Source organism: Buteo buteo, chromosome 18 (assembly GCF_964188355.1).
Source record: "Buteo buteo chromosome 18, bButBut1.hap1.1, whole genome shotgun sequence".
Lineage (NCBI taxonomy): Eukaryota > Metazoa > Chordata > Aves > Accipitriformes > Accipitridae > Buteo > Buteo buteo.
The window spans coordinates 19,003,595-19,017,895 of NC_134188.1; the positions used below are offsets into that span (position 1 = coordinate 19,003,595).

General features: G+C 37.9%; 1 protein-coding gene across 1 annotated transcript in view; it reads left to right on the forward strand.

The window, feature by feature from the left end:
• Positions 1 to 14,301, forward strand: part of SLC36A4 (solute carrier family 36 member 4) — a 119,760-nt gene that overhangs the window by 22,607 nt on the left and 82,852 nt on the right. The window contains exons 7-8 of the mRNA XM_075050108.1: positions 7,214 to 7,441; positions 8,685 to 8,783. Coding sequence (XP_074906209.1) covers positions 7,214 to 7,441; positions 8,685 to 8,783 — 327 coding nt within the window. The remainder of the gene's footprint in view (positions 1 to 7,213; positions 7,442 to 8,684; positions 8,784 to 14,301) is intronic.

Below are 14,301 nucleotides of genomic sequence, written 5' to 3' on the forward strand. Positions count from 1 at the left end.
ATGACTATTGTTTTGATCCCACTAGGTGCTAAAAAGTCCATAGACTGTGTGACAGAAAGAGTGAGTTTTGGGATACAGGCAAGAAAACAGTGGTCTTGGTTGAAAAGACTAAGAAAACAATTATTTCCTGCTTCTGAGAGAGTTCTTGTGTGTTTACCAGTTGAACTGAATTTTCTGCAGTCACTGCTTGTGCATTTGTCATTTTCTGAGTGCCTGACATAAGGAATCTGACAACCAGATTTGCACAAGTGTTTGATCTTCCTGGATACAGCTGAAGTTGGTGGATGCTGCACTTAAGGTATGTAAATGAGACATTAGGGGAAGCACTCCTGTACAGAAAGCTGTTTCAGACGTCATACCATCAAGTATGTTAATGCTTGAATAACCGAAGTGACTTCTGATGGAAGTCACTTTGTGACCGGGGACTTCACTAGCCTTTGTAGTCACTATGGCTAGTGACTTCAGTGGTTGTGTGTTTCCTTTCTAAAACCATATTGATATTTTCTCATGTGGTTTAGGGAAATGTTTGTGGAAGGTACAGTCATGATAAGCATAGAACAATATGCAGATAATGTGTGTTCAGACTGGAAGTTGGACACTATTCACTGGGCTCTGTGACATGTACAAAAGAATACATATGTATGCACGCCTTTTTCAAGAACAGATCCATTGGATGGATAAGTGAAAAGATTTGTCTAAGTTGGCTGATATTCCGGTGAAATTTCAGATTATGTTGCTTTCTTTAGGAAAAAGACAGATATAAAGTTTGCTGTTCTTGGCCCAGCATGACTGCCATATGCAGTGATGCACTAGCAGAGAGCAGCAGGAGATTGAAAGTGCTTGTTGTCCAGAATAGGAATCTGAGATTATATTAATCCTAATATTTAGGAGTCTAGGTTAGACAGACAGTGAGTCATAGCTTGTCCTAACACTATCAGCAGTAAAGTTTACAGTAAGCTAAACAGCATATGAGAAAGAGTTTAAAAAAACCAAAAGTCCTCCTGCTGCTTTGTATTTTGTTACTTGTTAGAACAGCTTTAAGTGTTGTCTGATTAATTATTTAAAAATAAAAATCTAGTAAAACACTTTCAAAGTGATGGTAATGTTAGCCTGCACCTGAACAAATAAGTATAATCTCATCTTCATTAGAGTTTTCCTCTTGCTCTTTACTGTCAAATCTCCCACAGCCAATTGCTCTACTCTAAGAGGGAGAAGAGTGATCCTTACTTTTTATAATTTTTACATTTTACTTTCTGACTCAGCTTTCTTCCACTCGTCAGTCACTCTTGCCTGTTTGTTTAGCTCTTTCACAAGATTAACCTTTGCTGAATCTTATCTGGTGTGCCTCTTCTGAGTCAATGTACAAAATCACTATCCTGTCATGTCTCAAAATCCACCTCTGTGGTATGGATATTTCCTGTGGCATGCCTAAACCTGTAAGTAGTACTGACCTGACTGATGTTGTTAAAGCTACTTTATTGATGTGAAGTTGATTTAAAGGTATAAATAGCCACAGAAGGGAATAAACTGTCTTCCTGTGCTTTATATCAGTATAACCATGTCCATAATATGGGTTCCATGGTATATACATGTGTGTCTATGTATAAATAAAATTCACCCCCAAAGTATTTTATTAATGCAAAAACCTGTGTATAATGGACATAATGAAAACAGCCTGACAGTCAACAGTTGAACTGAAAATTCCAAAAGTTTCTTTTTTTTAATAAATTGAACTATTAATTTTGAAGTCATGGGCTTCACATTTTGCTCCATGCAAGTAATAGCTAGTGAAGAGTAAACTTCAGAAACCTCCTCCTTGCCCAGACAATACTGTTGTCTTTAGCAGTGTTACAGTTCACAGTAACCTCTTCATCTTATGGCAAGCTGATTTCCAAAATACTCTGCCTGGGGTAAGTGTGTGCAGTTTCAGCAGTTATTAGGGGATAAGCAGAACTTAACTAACCATTTCATGTGGTTTTTCTCTATACAAAGCCATAATGCTCCATAGGATAGGCTTCAGGAAACAGGGCTGTTTCAGGTAGGGCTCTGATTTTCTTTTTTTATTTATCTAAAGACTTATAGCAGAATAATCCTCTAGGGTTGGTCACATCTCACTAGGGGGTTTGTTCCATTTTCTGAGTAGAGTTACAAAATACCGTCATACAATGACAGCTGTGACCACACAGAACAAAGATGGGAAGAGTAAGGAACTACCCTGCTTTATATTGTTGAAGTCAGTTTCACTGTTGTGCTCTGAAGACGAAGAGAAAAGAGGGAGTCTGGGACCAGATGGGCTGTGTCTGAGAGTGCTGGAAGAAACCTGAAGTCTTTGAAAGACAATACAGAGTGGGAGATTTCCCTGAGAACCAAGGAGAAGCAAGTGTTGTACTTACCTTCATAAAAGGCCAAAAGAATAATAAGGAGAATTACAAGCCAGTCAGCCTCCTTTCAATCCCTTTGAAAATCAGGGTTTGAGTCTTCTTGGAGCATATTCTGGGCACATGAGGGAGAATAAGGTGACTGGAAACAGTCAGCATGGATTTACCAAGGTCAGTTGGTCAGTCACCAACTTGATAGTCTTCTAAAGAAAAAAGTCTGCATTTGTACATAATGACAAAGTACTAGATGTCACCTTGACGTTAGCAAGGTTTTTCATGCTGTCTCTGACAATATCCTTGTATCCAAGTCAGGCTGTTATGGGTTGGATGGATGGGTGAGTGGATGGATAGACAGACAACTAGCTGTGGAAGAAAAAGCTGGTTGTATGGTCAGGCTCAGAGGTCATGATCATGAGCCAGCAATGTGCCCTGACAGCAAAGGAAACCAACAACATCCTGGGTTGTATGAACAGGTGAATTGCTGGTAGATTGAGGGAAGTGATTATCATCCTTTACTTCACATCGGTTAGACCACATCTAGAATACTCTGTCAAGTTTTGGATATCCCCAATACTGGAAGGACATTGACAAACTGGAGTGAGTTCAGGGGAGGGCTGTTGAAATGGTTGGGGCTGGAGCACTTGCCCTGTGAGGGCTGGGGAAAGTGGGTTTGTTCAGCTTGGAGAAGAGCTGGCTTTTGGAGGACCTAAGAGCAGCCCCCTCAGGACTGCAAAGATGTCGTCTAGGAAATTGAACCAAGCTCTCTACTGAGGTCAAGTGGGAGGACAAGAGAAAGTGGTCGTAAAATAACACGGGAGTTTCTGACCTGAGGCAAAGAAAAACTTTAAGACAGCCAAACACTGGAACCAGTTGCCCAGAGAGGTTGTGCAGTCTCTATCCTTAGAAGTTTTCAAGACCCAGCTGGACAAAGGGGTGAGGAACAATCTGGTTTGAACCCATAGCTGATGGAGCTGTGAGCAAGCGATTGGACTATAGACCTCCTGAGGTCCCATCTAACCTGAATTATTCTATGATTCAGTGAATTCAAACCTCCATTTTTGGATGAGGTAATGGAGAAGACTGTTGAGAATACAATGTTTTGGGTAGTAGATAGGAGGTTTGACAAGGCAAAGTGACTCAAATGAGAGATGGTGTGGGAGAGGGGAAGGGGCAGCAGGAAGACTGTGAATTTTGTGGAACTGACATTTATTCCAGACCTAGAATTGCAGCTTTTGGGTTAAAAACGTACAAGAAGTAGGTGCTTTTGATAGCTGAGGCTAGGACAGCTGTGATTGCAAATCTGCTTTACTGAAAATATTAATCTGTGCTGAGCGGGTTCAGAATTTAATCTTTTTTCTTTCTTTCCTCCCAGCTAGAAAGTCTTTGATGCCCTGGCTTCTTTCTTTAAACTGTATTTCAAGGGACACGATCTGATGCAGGCTCCTGCATGTCATGACATTTTTGAGAATCCGCTTGGCCTCCATTTCCTTCCTCTGGTGATGCTGGGGCAGGGAAGAGTGTGGGGAGAAGAGGTACCATGCTTACAGTATTGTAAAGCAGAATACAGTGTTGTGGCTTATTGTAGGAATATAACTCATATCTGAAACATGCAAGTGGGAGGTGGGAAACTAGGGTCAGGGTGTCACAGTCTGATAATTTTCACTGGCTGTGTTTTGCTAATTCTGCATCGATATTCATTCATCTGATAATGGTTGTGGAGAGGTTGTGTGCAGCTGTAGTATGTTCTGTGCTTTCCTCGTATTTTTGTGAAAATAAAAGGCAGATAATTATAAAGGCTATTTTGTATGACCACTGTTACCTAACATAATGTGGAGGTATGATCTGATCTTAAGCCCATTGTCAGGGTATGTGATCACAGTAGACCTAGTCTTGAATAGAATTATATAGAATATTGTATACAACATTTTCCAGCCATATTAGCCAGTGAACTCTGGTTGACTATCTAGTTGGAATTTGGTGGTGTTAATAGAAAAAAAAATAATTCTAATTTTAGGAACTTTTTATTGGGGTTTGTGTACAAAAATAGAATGTTTTTGTCTTAAGAGAAACCGAAGTGTTTGAATTCTTGAAATGATTTGAGTAGAAGCTGTTTTATACTGTGGTTTTGTAAAAATGCATTTTAGAACCTGAACTGTATCCTGCCTGCAGTTTTTTCTTTAGGAATAATTTATTTTTTTTTAAATAGCTCATCAGGCTTACAGACATTTATGTAAATAGAAGGCACATTAGGTTAAATATTTATTGTAGCAGAGGTTTTCAGCAGGACTTACATGCTCAAATCACACTGTCATTCTTAGAAAACCTCTTATATGTCCTTGTGGGCAGAGCAGCTCTGGCTACCTGTGAATGCATGCAAGCAAGTAAACACACGAGACTGTTGTGAAAGCAAAAGGCTGTTAAGAGCTTGTTCTGTATTTCCTGCTTTCCCACCACACTTAAAATAGAAACTTCTACAGAGAGCTTTACTTCATGTGGCATTAGGGAAGTAATTTGGTTAAGTGTTTGACATATTGCTTGGCAAAGTGGAGTTACTGTAGCTGCATGAATTCACTGGAATTCAGTTCTAAATGTATTTAGGTCTTCTCCGTAGCTTTCTAAAACCATTATCTTAATGAAAACTAACATCTTGTAAGTGACACTTAAGATTCTTGCAAGGTGGAAATGATCAGTGTTTCCATAATGACTGGTGTCCTCTCTTGTCATTTAAAGTGAGATTTCTGGAAAACATGTGGTTGCAGAATTGTATCTTGTATCTTTCCCTTTTTCATACTGAAAAAATCTGTGTAGTGTTTTTTGTTACAGAGAAAAGAATTTTAAGTTAATTCTGTCTTCCTGAGTTTGTGGATTATTTGAAACAATGGACATAAAGTGAATTGTGCAATTTTTTTTTCTCCTAGACTTGTGAAGGCTGAGTTTTGGCAAACTTGCCAATTTGAATGACTTGTTCTATATACAGTTGGTCTTACATTATCAACTAACTCCCTCTGCCTCGTGAAAGTCTCATAGTGCAAATGATGCCTTGATTGCCTACCGTATCTCCAACCTGTCCTCTTTTCTCCACTTTGTCCTCTTCCTCAAAGTAAAAAACTAATAGCCCTGAGTTACAGTGACCTATAAAATAGATGGCATTAAGTACTGGTAATTGTGGTGTTCGGTTAAGACTGCCATGACTACGTAAAAACTTAAAGTGTAATGGTAATACTTTCTCCTTTCATTGTAACAGTTTAACGTGTTTGGATTTTTGAGGCAGGATCTATGATCTTATTTCACTTGCACAGATGATAACTGGCATCCTAAAGAACAAACCACACTGAAAAAATTGCCCATAAATTAATCAGTCTTGGGACCATGCCTGTGAACCGTGACAAGGATAATAATATTTAAGAATTGCTACATTGTACACTTCCTGGGATTGTAGGGTTATACAGTCTTTCTCTGAGTTCAGTTCTATATTAAGTTTTAAGAAAGTGCTATAGTACTTGGTTGCCTGACAGTACTTAGGAGTCAGAGTATTGTCTTCAGTTGTTTTGTTATATATTCATGGAATCATAGGATGATTTGGGTTGGAAGGGACCTTAAAGATCATCTAGTTCCAACCCCCCTGCCGTGGGCAGGGACACCTTCCACTAGACCAGGTTGCTCACAGCCCCATCCAACCTGGCCTTGAACACTGCCAGGGATGGGGCAGCCACAGCCTCTCTGGGCAACCTGTGCCAGTGCCTCACCACCCTCACAGTGAAGAACTTCTTCCTCACATCTAATACAGCTCTACCCTCTTTCAGTTTAAAGCCATCACCCCTTGTCCTATCACTATATGCCCTTGTAAAAAGTCCTTCTCAGCCATTCTTGTAGGCCCCCTTTAGGTACTGGAAGGCTGCTATAGGTCCAGGATATTTATTTCCCATTTTTGTTTAAGTCTCTTTGTGCTATAAGGAACTCTATTTTTTTTTTTTTTTCTTTCTTCATTGTCTAGGTATCTTTTCATAGTCATCAAGCTAAAGGCTTTCTGCAGCATGACAGATTAAGCACAGTCATGTGCTGATCTGTAAGATGGTGAATGCAATGTAAGGGAAAAGGAAAGGATAAGCTCCTAGGGAAAAGGCATGATAAGATTTAAAACAAATGGATTTGAACTATTACCATTTTGCAGCAAGCAGAATAACCACCAGCTCTTGATGTTTTGATTGTGGTGTGCACACAGCACAGAATATATTTCCACAAAACAAATTTTGGCAGTTATGGCCACATTAATGTTTTTCCAAAAGAAGCAATGAGAATTGTGAATAGTGCCAAACTCAGTTTTCTGAACTGCACCATAGACAGCTATTGTAATGTTATGTACACCAAACGTAATAACACTTTTACATTGTGTACTATTGTTTATCTATAGGCATTAATTTATATCAGTTTAATGGATACAGGACTCTCAAATCTCTCAGAGCTCATGGTTTTTAAAGTTGAATTAACACTGATTAATAAAAGAGTAAAGAGTGAAAAATAAAATAATTTGAATTAAAAGAAAGAGTTCATATTCTAACTTTATTTTGTATGTGTGCTGCTATGATGTGCATGGCAAAGGCATAAGATTGTTAGGCACTGAAGTCAGGTACAATAGCAGTTGGTCATTTTACTCTCCTCAGGAAAATTAAAACTAATATTTAGGCCTAGATCCATCTGGCTTACATGCATTTTACCAAACTCTCTGTTTCTGAAATGAATCTGATCTAAACTGCTCATGTGGATTTCCTCTTTAGTCGTTGGTGGGGTAAAGACACTTTCACGTTTTGTTTTTTGTTTTTTTTTTTTTTCTACAGGTCCATGAAGGATTCTTGGAAAACAAGACTACTCCCATAAATGTCAGTACCACCAGCAGTTCTTCTGAGAAAAGGAGTACTGATTTACGCATATATATGCTGTGTTTCCTGCCATTCATGATCCTCCTGGTCTTTATTCGTGACCTTAAGAGCCTGTCCTTTCTTTCATTGCTTGCCAATCTGTCCATGGCTGTCAGCCTGGTGATCATTTACCAGTATATTGTTAGAGTGAGTATGAAAAAAAGTTTTTTTTTTTTTTGTTTTGTTTTTAGTGTGGCAAGTTGTATTTGTTGCATGTGGCAGTTGGTCTCTGATGGATGTATACTGACTGACAATTTCTGAAAGGCAGAATTATCTTGTATTTAATGGAGGCATCTTAATTTAAGGAGGTGCCTTAATACTTGAGACATGCTTTAAACCAGACTTTTACAGTACTTTTGAAAGAAAGAGTAATATTGCTGCACTTAATAAAAATATGTATTGTAACGTCTTGGAGTCCTTGAGTGGAAGAATATGTGAATTTTTATGGGTTGCACATAGAACTTGCAAGGTTTTAATCTGGGTCAATCTTTTTGTTGCAACACAAGAACAATTTCAACAGCAACGTTTATTTCTAGTGTTTCTCCAGTACAGTCAGGAAAAATTTAAGACTTACCCTTTAAGAATACATATTACAGACTTCCACCTCCTGAGAAGTTGAATAGTTGTTGCATTTTCTGGGTTGTGGCTGTTTCTTATATTTGGAGGCATTCCATAATGGAAAAAAATCACATCTAGAAACCTCTACGTTTTTCTTTCTTAGGATTTTTGAAAAGTGATAAGTGATAGACACTGTTGCACACTGTGTAGATAAGTGGTGAGTGCTACTGTTGTTTGAGAAAGCTTTCACATGAGTGTTATGAGACAAGGGGGAAGTGGAGGATGGGGATGAAGGCAGAAAAGCCAGCAAGAGGTATTGGCTGGGTGAGGAGGCAGGTTACACAGAAGAGATTGGGGGACATAGTCATTAATTGTTCTGCAGGAACTCAGCCTGTATTAAAAAGATTTTCTTTTACTGTCCCTTATGGTTACGAAGAATATTTGTCCAGTATGAAAACAGATTAAAAAATGCAATACTCTGAGAATAGCATAAGTTTGCAGAAGATTAAGCTTGAGGTGTGAGCTTTCCCTTTTGTTTTAATTGTTGCTCACTCATATACACCAGTGTGATACTTTGAATGTTAGTATTTCTAGTGTCACTAATATGAAACTAGAATAAATATATCTGCAATTGTCTGTGTGTGTGTGGGAAGACGGCTATAAATATGTATATAGGACTAAGTTTGGGAGGAAAACCAGGGATTGTAAATAGCAATGTATACACCACTGTCAACACGTACTGAGTTTTCTCTCCTATAGCATAACACAACAATCAAAATTGTAGGAACAGCTAATGTGCTTCACATAGCACTGTTTTGCTTTGTTTCTTCAGGATATAGTAGATCCTCGAAAATTGCCTCCTGTGGTTGGCTGGAAGAAATACCCACTGTTTTTTGGGACTGCAATATTTGCTTTTGAAGGAATTGGTGTGGTAAGTGCTTTTTACTGACTTAAAAAAATCTGAGTCTGTGCTAGACGATGGGACACCTGGCAGTTTTACTCCTGTTGTTATTTAGTTGTTTTTGTTGAAACAATAATCTCCCATGTTGATATGAAAAGGGTTAATTTATCTTGTCAAATGAGGCAAAAGTTGAGGACACAACATCCCCTTCAAAGGGGAGTTTGGTGAATAATGATTGCTACTTGGGACACTTAGCACCTTCCCAAATTACAAGAATGTCTTTAGTTCTAAATAGAGTGAGACAATACTGTAATAATAACTAGTATCATAATATGCTATATAATAATCTAATACTCAGCTAATAATATGATGATACTATAATTATAATGATTCAGCAGCTCAGTTTTAGGTGATGAGTGTGTAAAAATAGAAACCTATTCAGCATCCTTCTTTTCCTTTGGGATCACAGAGGACAGTCATTTATTAGAAATGTATTATTCTTCCTGCTTCAAACTTGTCTATAGATCTGACTTGACAGATATGGAGATGATAAGAAAAAGGATAGAAATTTAAGAATATTTTTTTAATTCATGGCCTTCTGACAATGAACCTCAGTTCCTCATTGTTTCCTGAAAGATGTCAATTAAATAGATTTATCACTGAAAATTTGGGTTTTAAAAGTGGATCTTTTTAAATCTCTCACTCACTTTTTCCTGTTTCTGAGGGCTTTCTGATTGCATCTCACACTAGCAAAGTTTGCGAGATAGCACTTTTGTTCCACATGGCATATTTTAAAAATGTAGCCAAGGAAGCTTCTGGGAATGGTAGGTCATAATGTCTTTAAACTGTTGGGAAATTACTATATACACTTTATTTGTTACTAGTATAATTACGCACTTCAGCAAGTGTTACTGTATGCTTAAAACTAAAAAAACCCAACCCTAAAACCCAAATAAACAACACCTCCACCATCCAAAAAAAACCCCAACCAAACCAACCCCAAACCAGCATGCCATTAATCTGAAATGATTGTCATCAATGTAACACAGGAGAGTTTTCAAATCTTTTTTCTTTTCTGGAACTGTCAGCACTGCATTAAACCAGAATACACCCTGCTTCTGTGTTATCACTGCCAGAAGAGCTGAATAGGAGAACATTTTAACTCCTATTATGTTGCAAAAGTGTGTTTTCACGCATGGGATATGTGGATCTAGTGACTGTGAGTCTCCATTTCTCAAACTGTTCTTGACTGTTTCTCAAACTGTGAACTGACTGATGCAGAGGTTTAGCTGCCATATTTCTGAGTGTATCCGGACATCTTCCCTTTTGTGATCTGGAAGTTCCGTCATGGAAGATCAGCCATTTGTCTGGGATTGTTTGATGCCTACAAGTCTTGGGCAAAAAACCCATGCTCAGTGAATCAGATTGTGCCATACTAAGCTTGTTGCTCTTAAATAGTATATTCTGTCTGGGACAGACTGTGTTTACTGCATGTGGGGAAATGCAAGTCACGTACAGTGGGTCTGATATGTATCCCAGTTGTATTAGATTTGCTCATGTACTGCCCAGCACGTGGGTGTGTATTTGTAGCCAGAAAATCCCAAATGAGAGTCCTGTGAGCCTCAGGAAGTATGGAAGGGTTCCCATTCGGTAGTAGTAGTTTATTGAATTATAGGTAGGGAATTGATGTATGGTAATTATTTTCTGCCACATTAGATGCCACGTTAGACAGCTCCTTAAATTTCCATCAGCAGTAGGAACACTGACTTCTGATGTAAACCTTTAAAGAACTGCCCAGAGCATTGTGCTTGATCGAATCCCTGGCTGTTACTAATGTCATCTTTAAGAACTCCAAACTTTTTTCCTTCTTTTATTCAAGAGCATATAATGTAGGGTTCATTCGAATTGTACCTTTAAAACATAAAATTATTGCTTGATATTATTAAATAATAGCATTACACAGTTGCATGTATTTCTGTATAGGCAGTCTCAATTTCTTACTTGATCATAATTTACTCTTCAAAGGAAATGAAGAGTGCATTTTAGTTTTTTCACTTTGTTACTGATGTTTACAAACTAATTAGATGTTTATATTCATTATGGTTTGATATGCTTTGTGCGTGTGTGTGTGTACATTACACAAGACCATTAAAATAATGCAGGTACCTTTACAAATTAAAAGTATAGTAGAAGTGAAAATCTAGAGCTTTAAAGTTTCTTATTTATATGTAAAATGATATTAATATGTCTTTGCCTCTCGGGGATATTTTGAACATTCATAATGTTTGGTGTGCATTCTTTGCTGTAGTTGCGTGCACCATAGAGAAGATTTGAAGAAAAAAATTACTTTATGGATTTGAATAATCAGTACTAAATAAAATTGTTTAAGCATGAAATAAAAAAGATGAGTGAAGCAGAGACACACATTTCCACTCTAGTTAATATTTCATACAATTCTTGGTGATTGATTTAATTGGTAACTAGTTATTACAGCTCCGTAAGTTACCATCATAGACTGAACTGTGATATATCTGTATGTGTGTTTGTGACCTCTTGCAAATGTGAAGTGAAACACATTTAAAATTCTTTCACTGAGATGTGAGCTAATGCGTTTCAATTCACATTACAATGCATTAAGAATATTCACATAGTCAGTTGCTCATTTGTGATAACATATTACCTTGTGTCTTAATTACTGTTTTTATATCCATGTGGTTGAATAGTTCTGGTAAGGAAAAGAAACCACACTATTGAATTAGATTGACTCCTTAGTTTGCTCTTTCTGAGTGCCGGCACTCAAAATGGATTTCCCTAATCTTAGTCTTGATGTTAGAGACTTGATTTTAGATTTTATTCTGGAAAGTCTTACAAATAACACTTACGTCTGTGAAGCTATCTGAATATTACATTAAAAACAGAAGGCTTAAAGTCTTAATTTTATCAGAAAATTTGATTATGGTTGATTCATTTAATGCAATAAGTTAGCCTTAAACAGTTATGAGGCCTCATTTTTCCTTTTCCTGGATTCCAAACATTCTTTACGCTAATTCACACTGTACTCATCTGAGAGCTGCCAGATTACTGAATGTTATGAACAGGGACAGCAAATGAAATTCTGAGTTTTTTGGGCTGGTTAAGTCATCTTAAGCAGAACCTGACATGAAAGGAAAAATGCCCTTGGTGTGGTTTCTCTGCCACCATTGTTCTGTTTAAAATGGTCTTTCCTGCTAGGAGTATTTAATGATCAACAATTTGAGTGGAGGAATAAATGACCTATCAGGCACTGTATAAAACAGTACACCTTAGCCATAGCAGTCAGGAGGATTTATTTTCAAAGATACTTAATTGATTCTGGTTTTATTAACAGGGGAGTGGCTAACGTAGACAGAAAATAATTGGCAGTTCAGAATGCCATCATGCTCAGTATGGAAACATCTGTTTTTCTGGTTTCTTTGAATCAAATAATTGGCTGCAGGGAAAATACTCTAGCACTGATTTTTCTCATCCTGTTGTTATAAAAAGGTTTTTATATATTGATTTTTAGATATTGATTTATTTTTCTGTGTTCTTTTAGTTCAGCACTTGTCATCACTTGAAGTATGACCATAGTTCTTCAGTGACTCTATTAAAATTAGTGAGACTAATTAAACAGAGGAGTCTAAAGTCCTGTTCATTTTGGGAAAAGGGAAAAGTGATTCTGGAAGGTGCAGTGATTCAGCAGATTCCAAGTAGGATTTTCTTCTTGATCTTGAGAAAGCGTATTTTTTAGATGGTGTGTGTACAAACATGGGTTTTGGTTAAAATCTGTCATTTAGTTCAGGACTGATTAGCTGTCCCTGTGTAAAAAAGAAAATCAGCAGTATGGAGGTAATTTGGAGTATTGTTGCTTTGGCTATAGTCGATCTGTAGATAAATAGAGTTTAAGAACTTTAGTTTTACTAACTTGTGTCTGTAGTAACTCCAAGGAGGAAGGGTAGCTTATTTATAGTTGAAATATAGAATCTCAAATAAACCAAGGCAGTGCCTAGAAACTAGTACTTGTGTAATACTAAGAGCTAGTTAAACATTTCATCAGCCAGTGTTATAAAACTATTTCGTGATATTTTCATTAAAATAATAATAATTAATGTGATGAATTGATTATATTAGTAAGATGATTTGAGCTGTTCATTTCTGCCTGCGAGATCAATCTAAACTCTTATTTGATGGCAGACTTGAACAATTTTGTCATTTTGGTAAAGTCCAGGCAAGTTGTTCGTTTGTTGCTACAACTACTACAGCAGAAATAAGGTTAGTGCTGTCAAAGGGCTGATTAATGTTAATGCATGCTAAACTCTGAGTGATAGTTGTAACAGGATTAAAAAGTGCTGCAGTCTGTTGCTTGTGCTGTTCATTTCTTTGCTCCCTGTTTTGAGCTGTCTGTAAAAATGGGGTCACCGCTGACTGGTATAAGGTACCTGCTGCAAATTGTGAATGTCTTGGCAGCCGGGTGGTAATCATCGCTGTGTGCTAACAGCAGGAGTTGGCAGCAGGGTGTCCTGGTTTCAGCTGGGATAGAGTTAATTTTCTTTCTGGTAGCTAGTGTTATGTTTTGGTTCAGTATGAGAAGAATGTTGATAACACACTGATGTTTTCCTTTGTTGGTAAGTAGTGTTTAGACTAAGTCAAGGATTTTTCAGCTTCTGATGCCCAGCCAGCAAGAAGGCTGGAGGGGCACAAGCAGTTGGGAGGGGACACAGCCAGGACAGCTGACCCCAACTGGCCAAAGGGGTATTCCAGACCATGTGATGTCATGCCCAGTATAGAAACTGGGAGCAGTTGGCCTGGGAGGGGGGATCGCTGCTCGGGAACTAACTGGGCATTGGTCAGCGAGTGGTGAGCAATTGCATTGTGCATCGCTTGTTTTGTATATTCCAATCCTTTTATTATTATTGCCATTTTATTATTGTTACTATTATCATTATTAGTTTCTTCCTATCTGTTCTATTAAACTGTTCTTAACCCACGAGTTTTACCTTTTTTTTTTTTTTTTTTTTTTTTTTTTTTAATTCTCTCCCACATCCCACTGGATGGTGGGGGAGTGAGTGAGCGGCTGCGTGGTGCTTAGTTGCTGACGGGGGTTAAACCATGACACAGGGGTACCCAGTGATCCCTTAATACTGAGTTAGCAAACAGCAACTGAGAGCTCAGGTACTGCCAGTCTGGTGGCTATCATTCATAGTGTTTAGAGTTGGTTTGGGATTTCAACATGAGACAATAATACGTTGATTAGGAGATGATTGATTAGGCCTCAAGTTGCACCAGGGGAGGTTTAAATTGGTTATTAGGAAAAATTTCTTTACTGAAAGGGTTGTCAGGCACTGGAACAGGCTGCTGAGGGAAGTGGTGGTGTCACCGTCCCTGGAAGTATTCAGAAAGCACGTAGACAAGGCACTTCAGGACATGGTTTAGTGGGCATGGTTGACGGTTGGACTTGGTGATCCTGAAGGTCTTTTCCAACCTAAACGAATCTGTGATTCTATGAAGAAAATGTATATTCAGCCCTCAG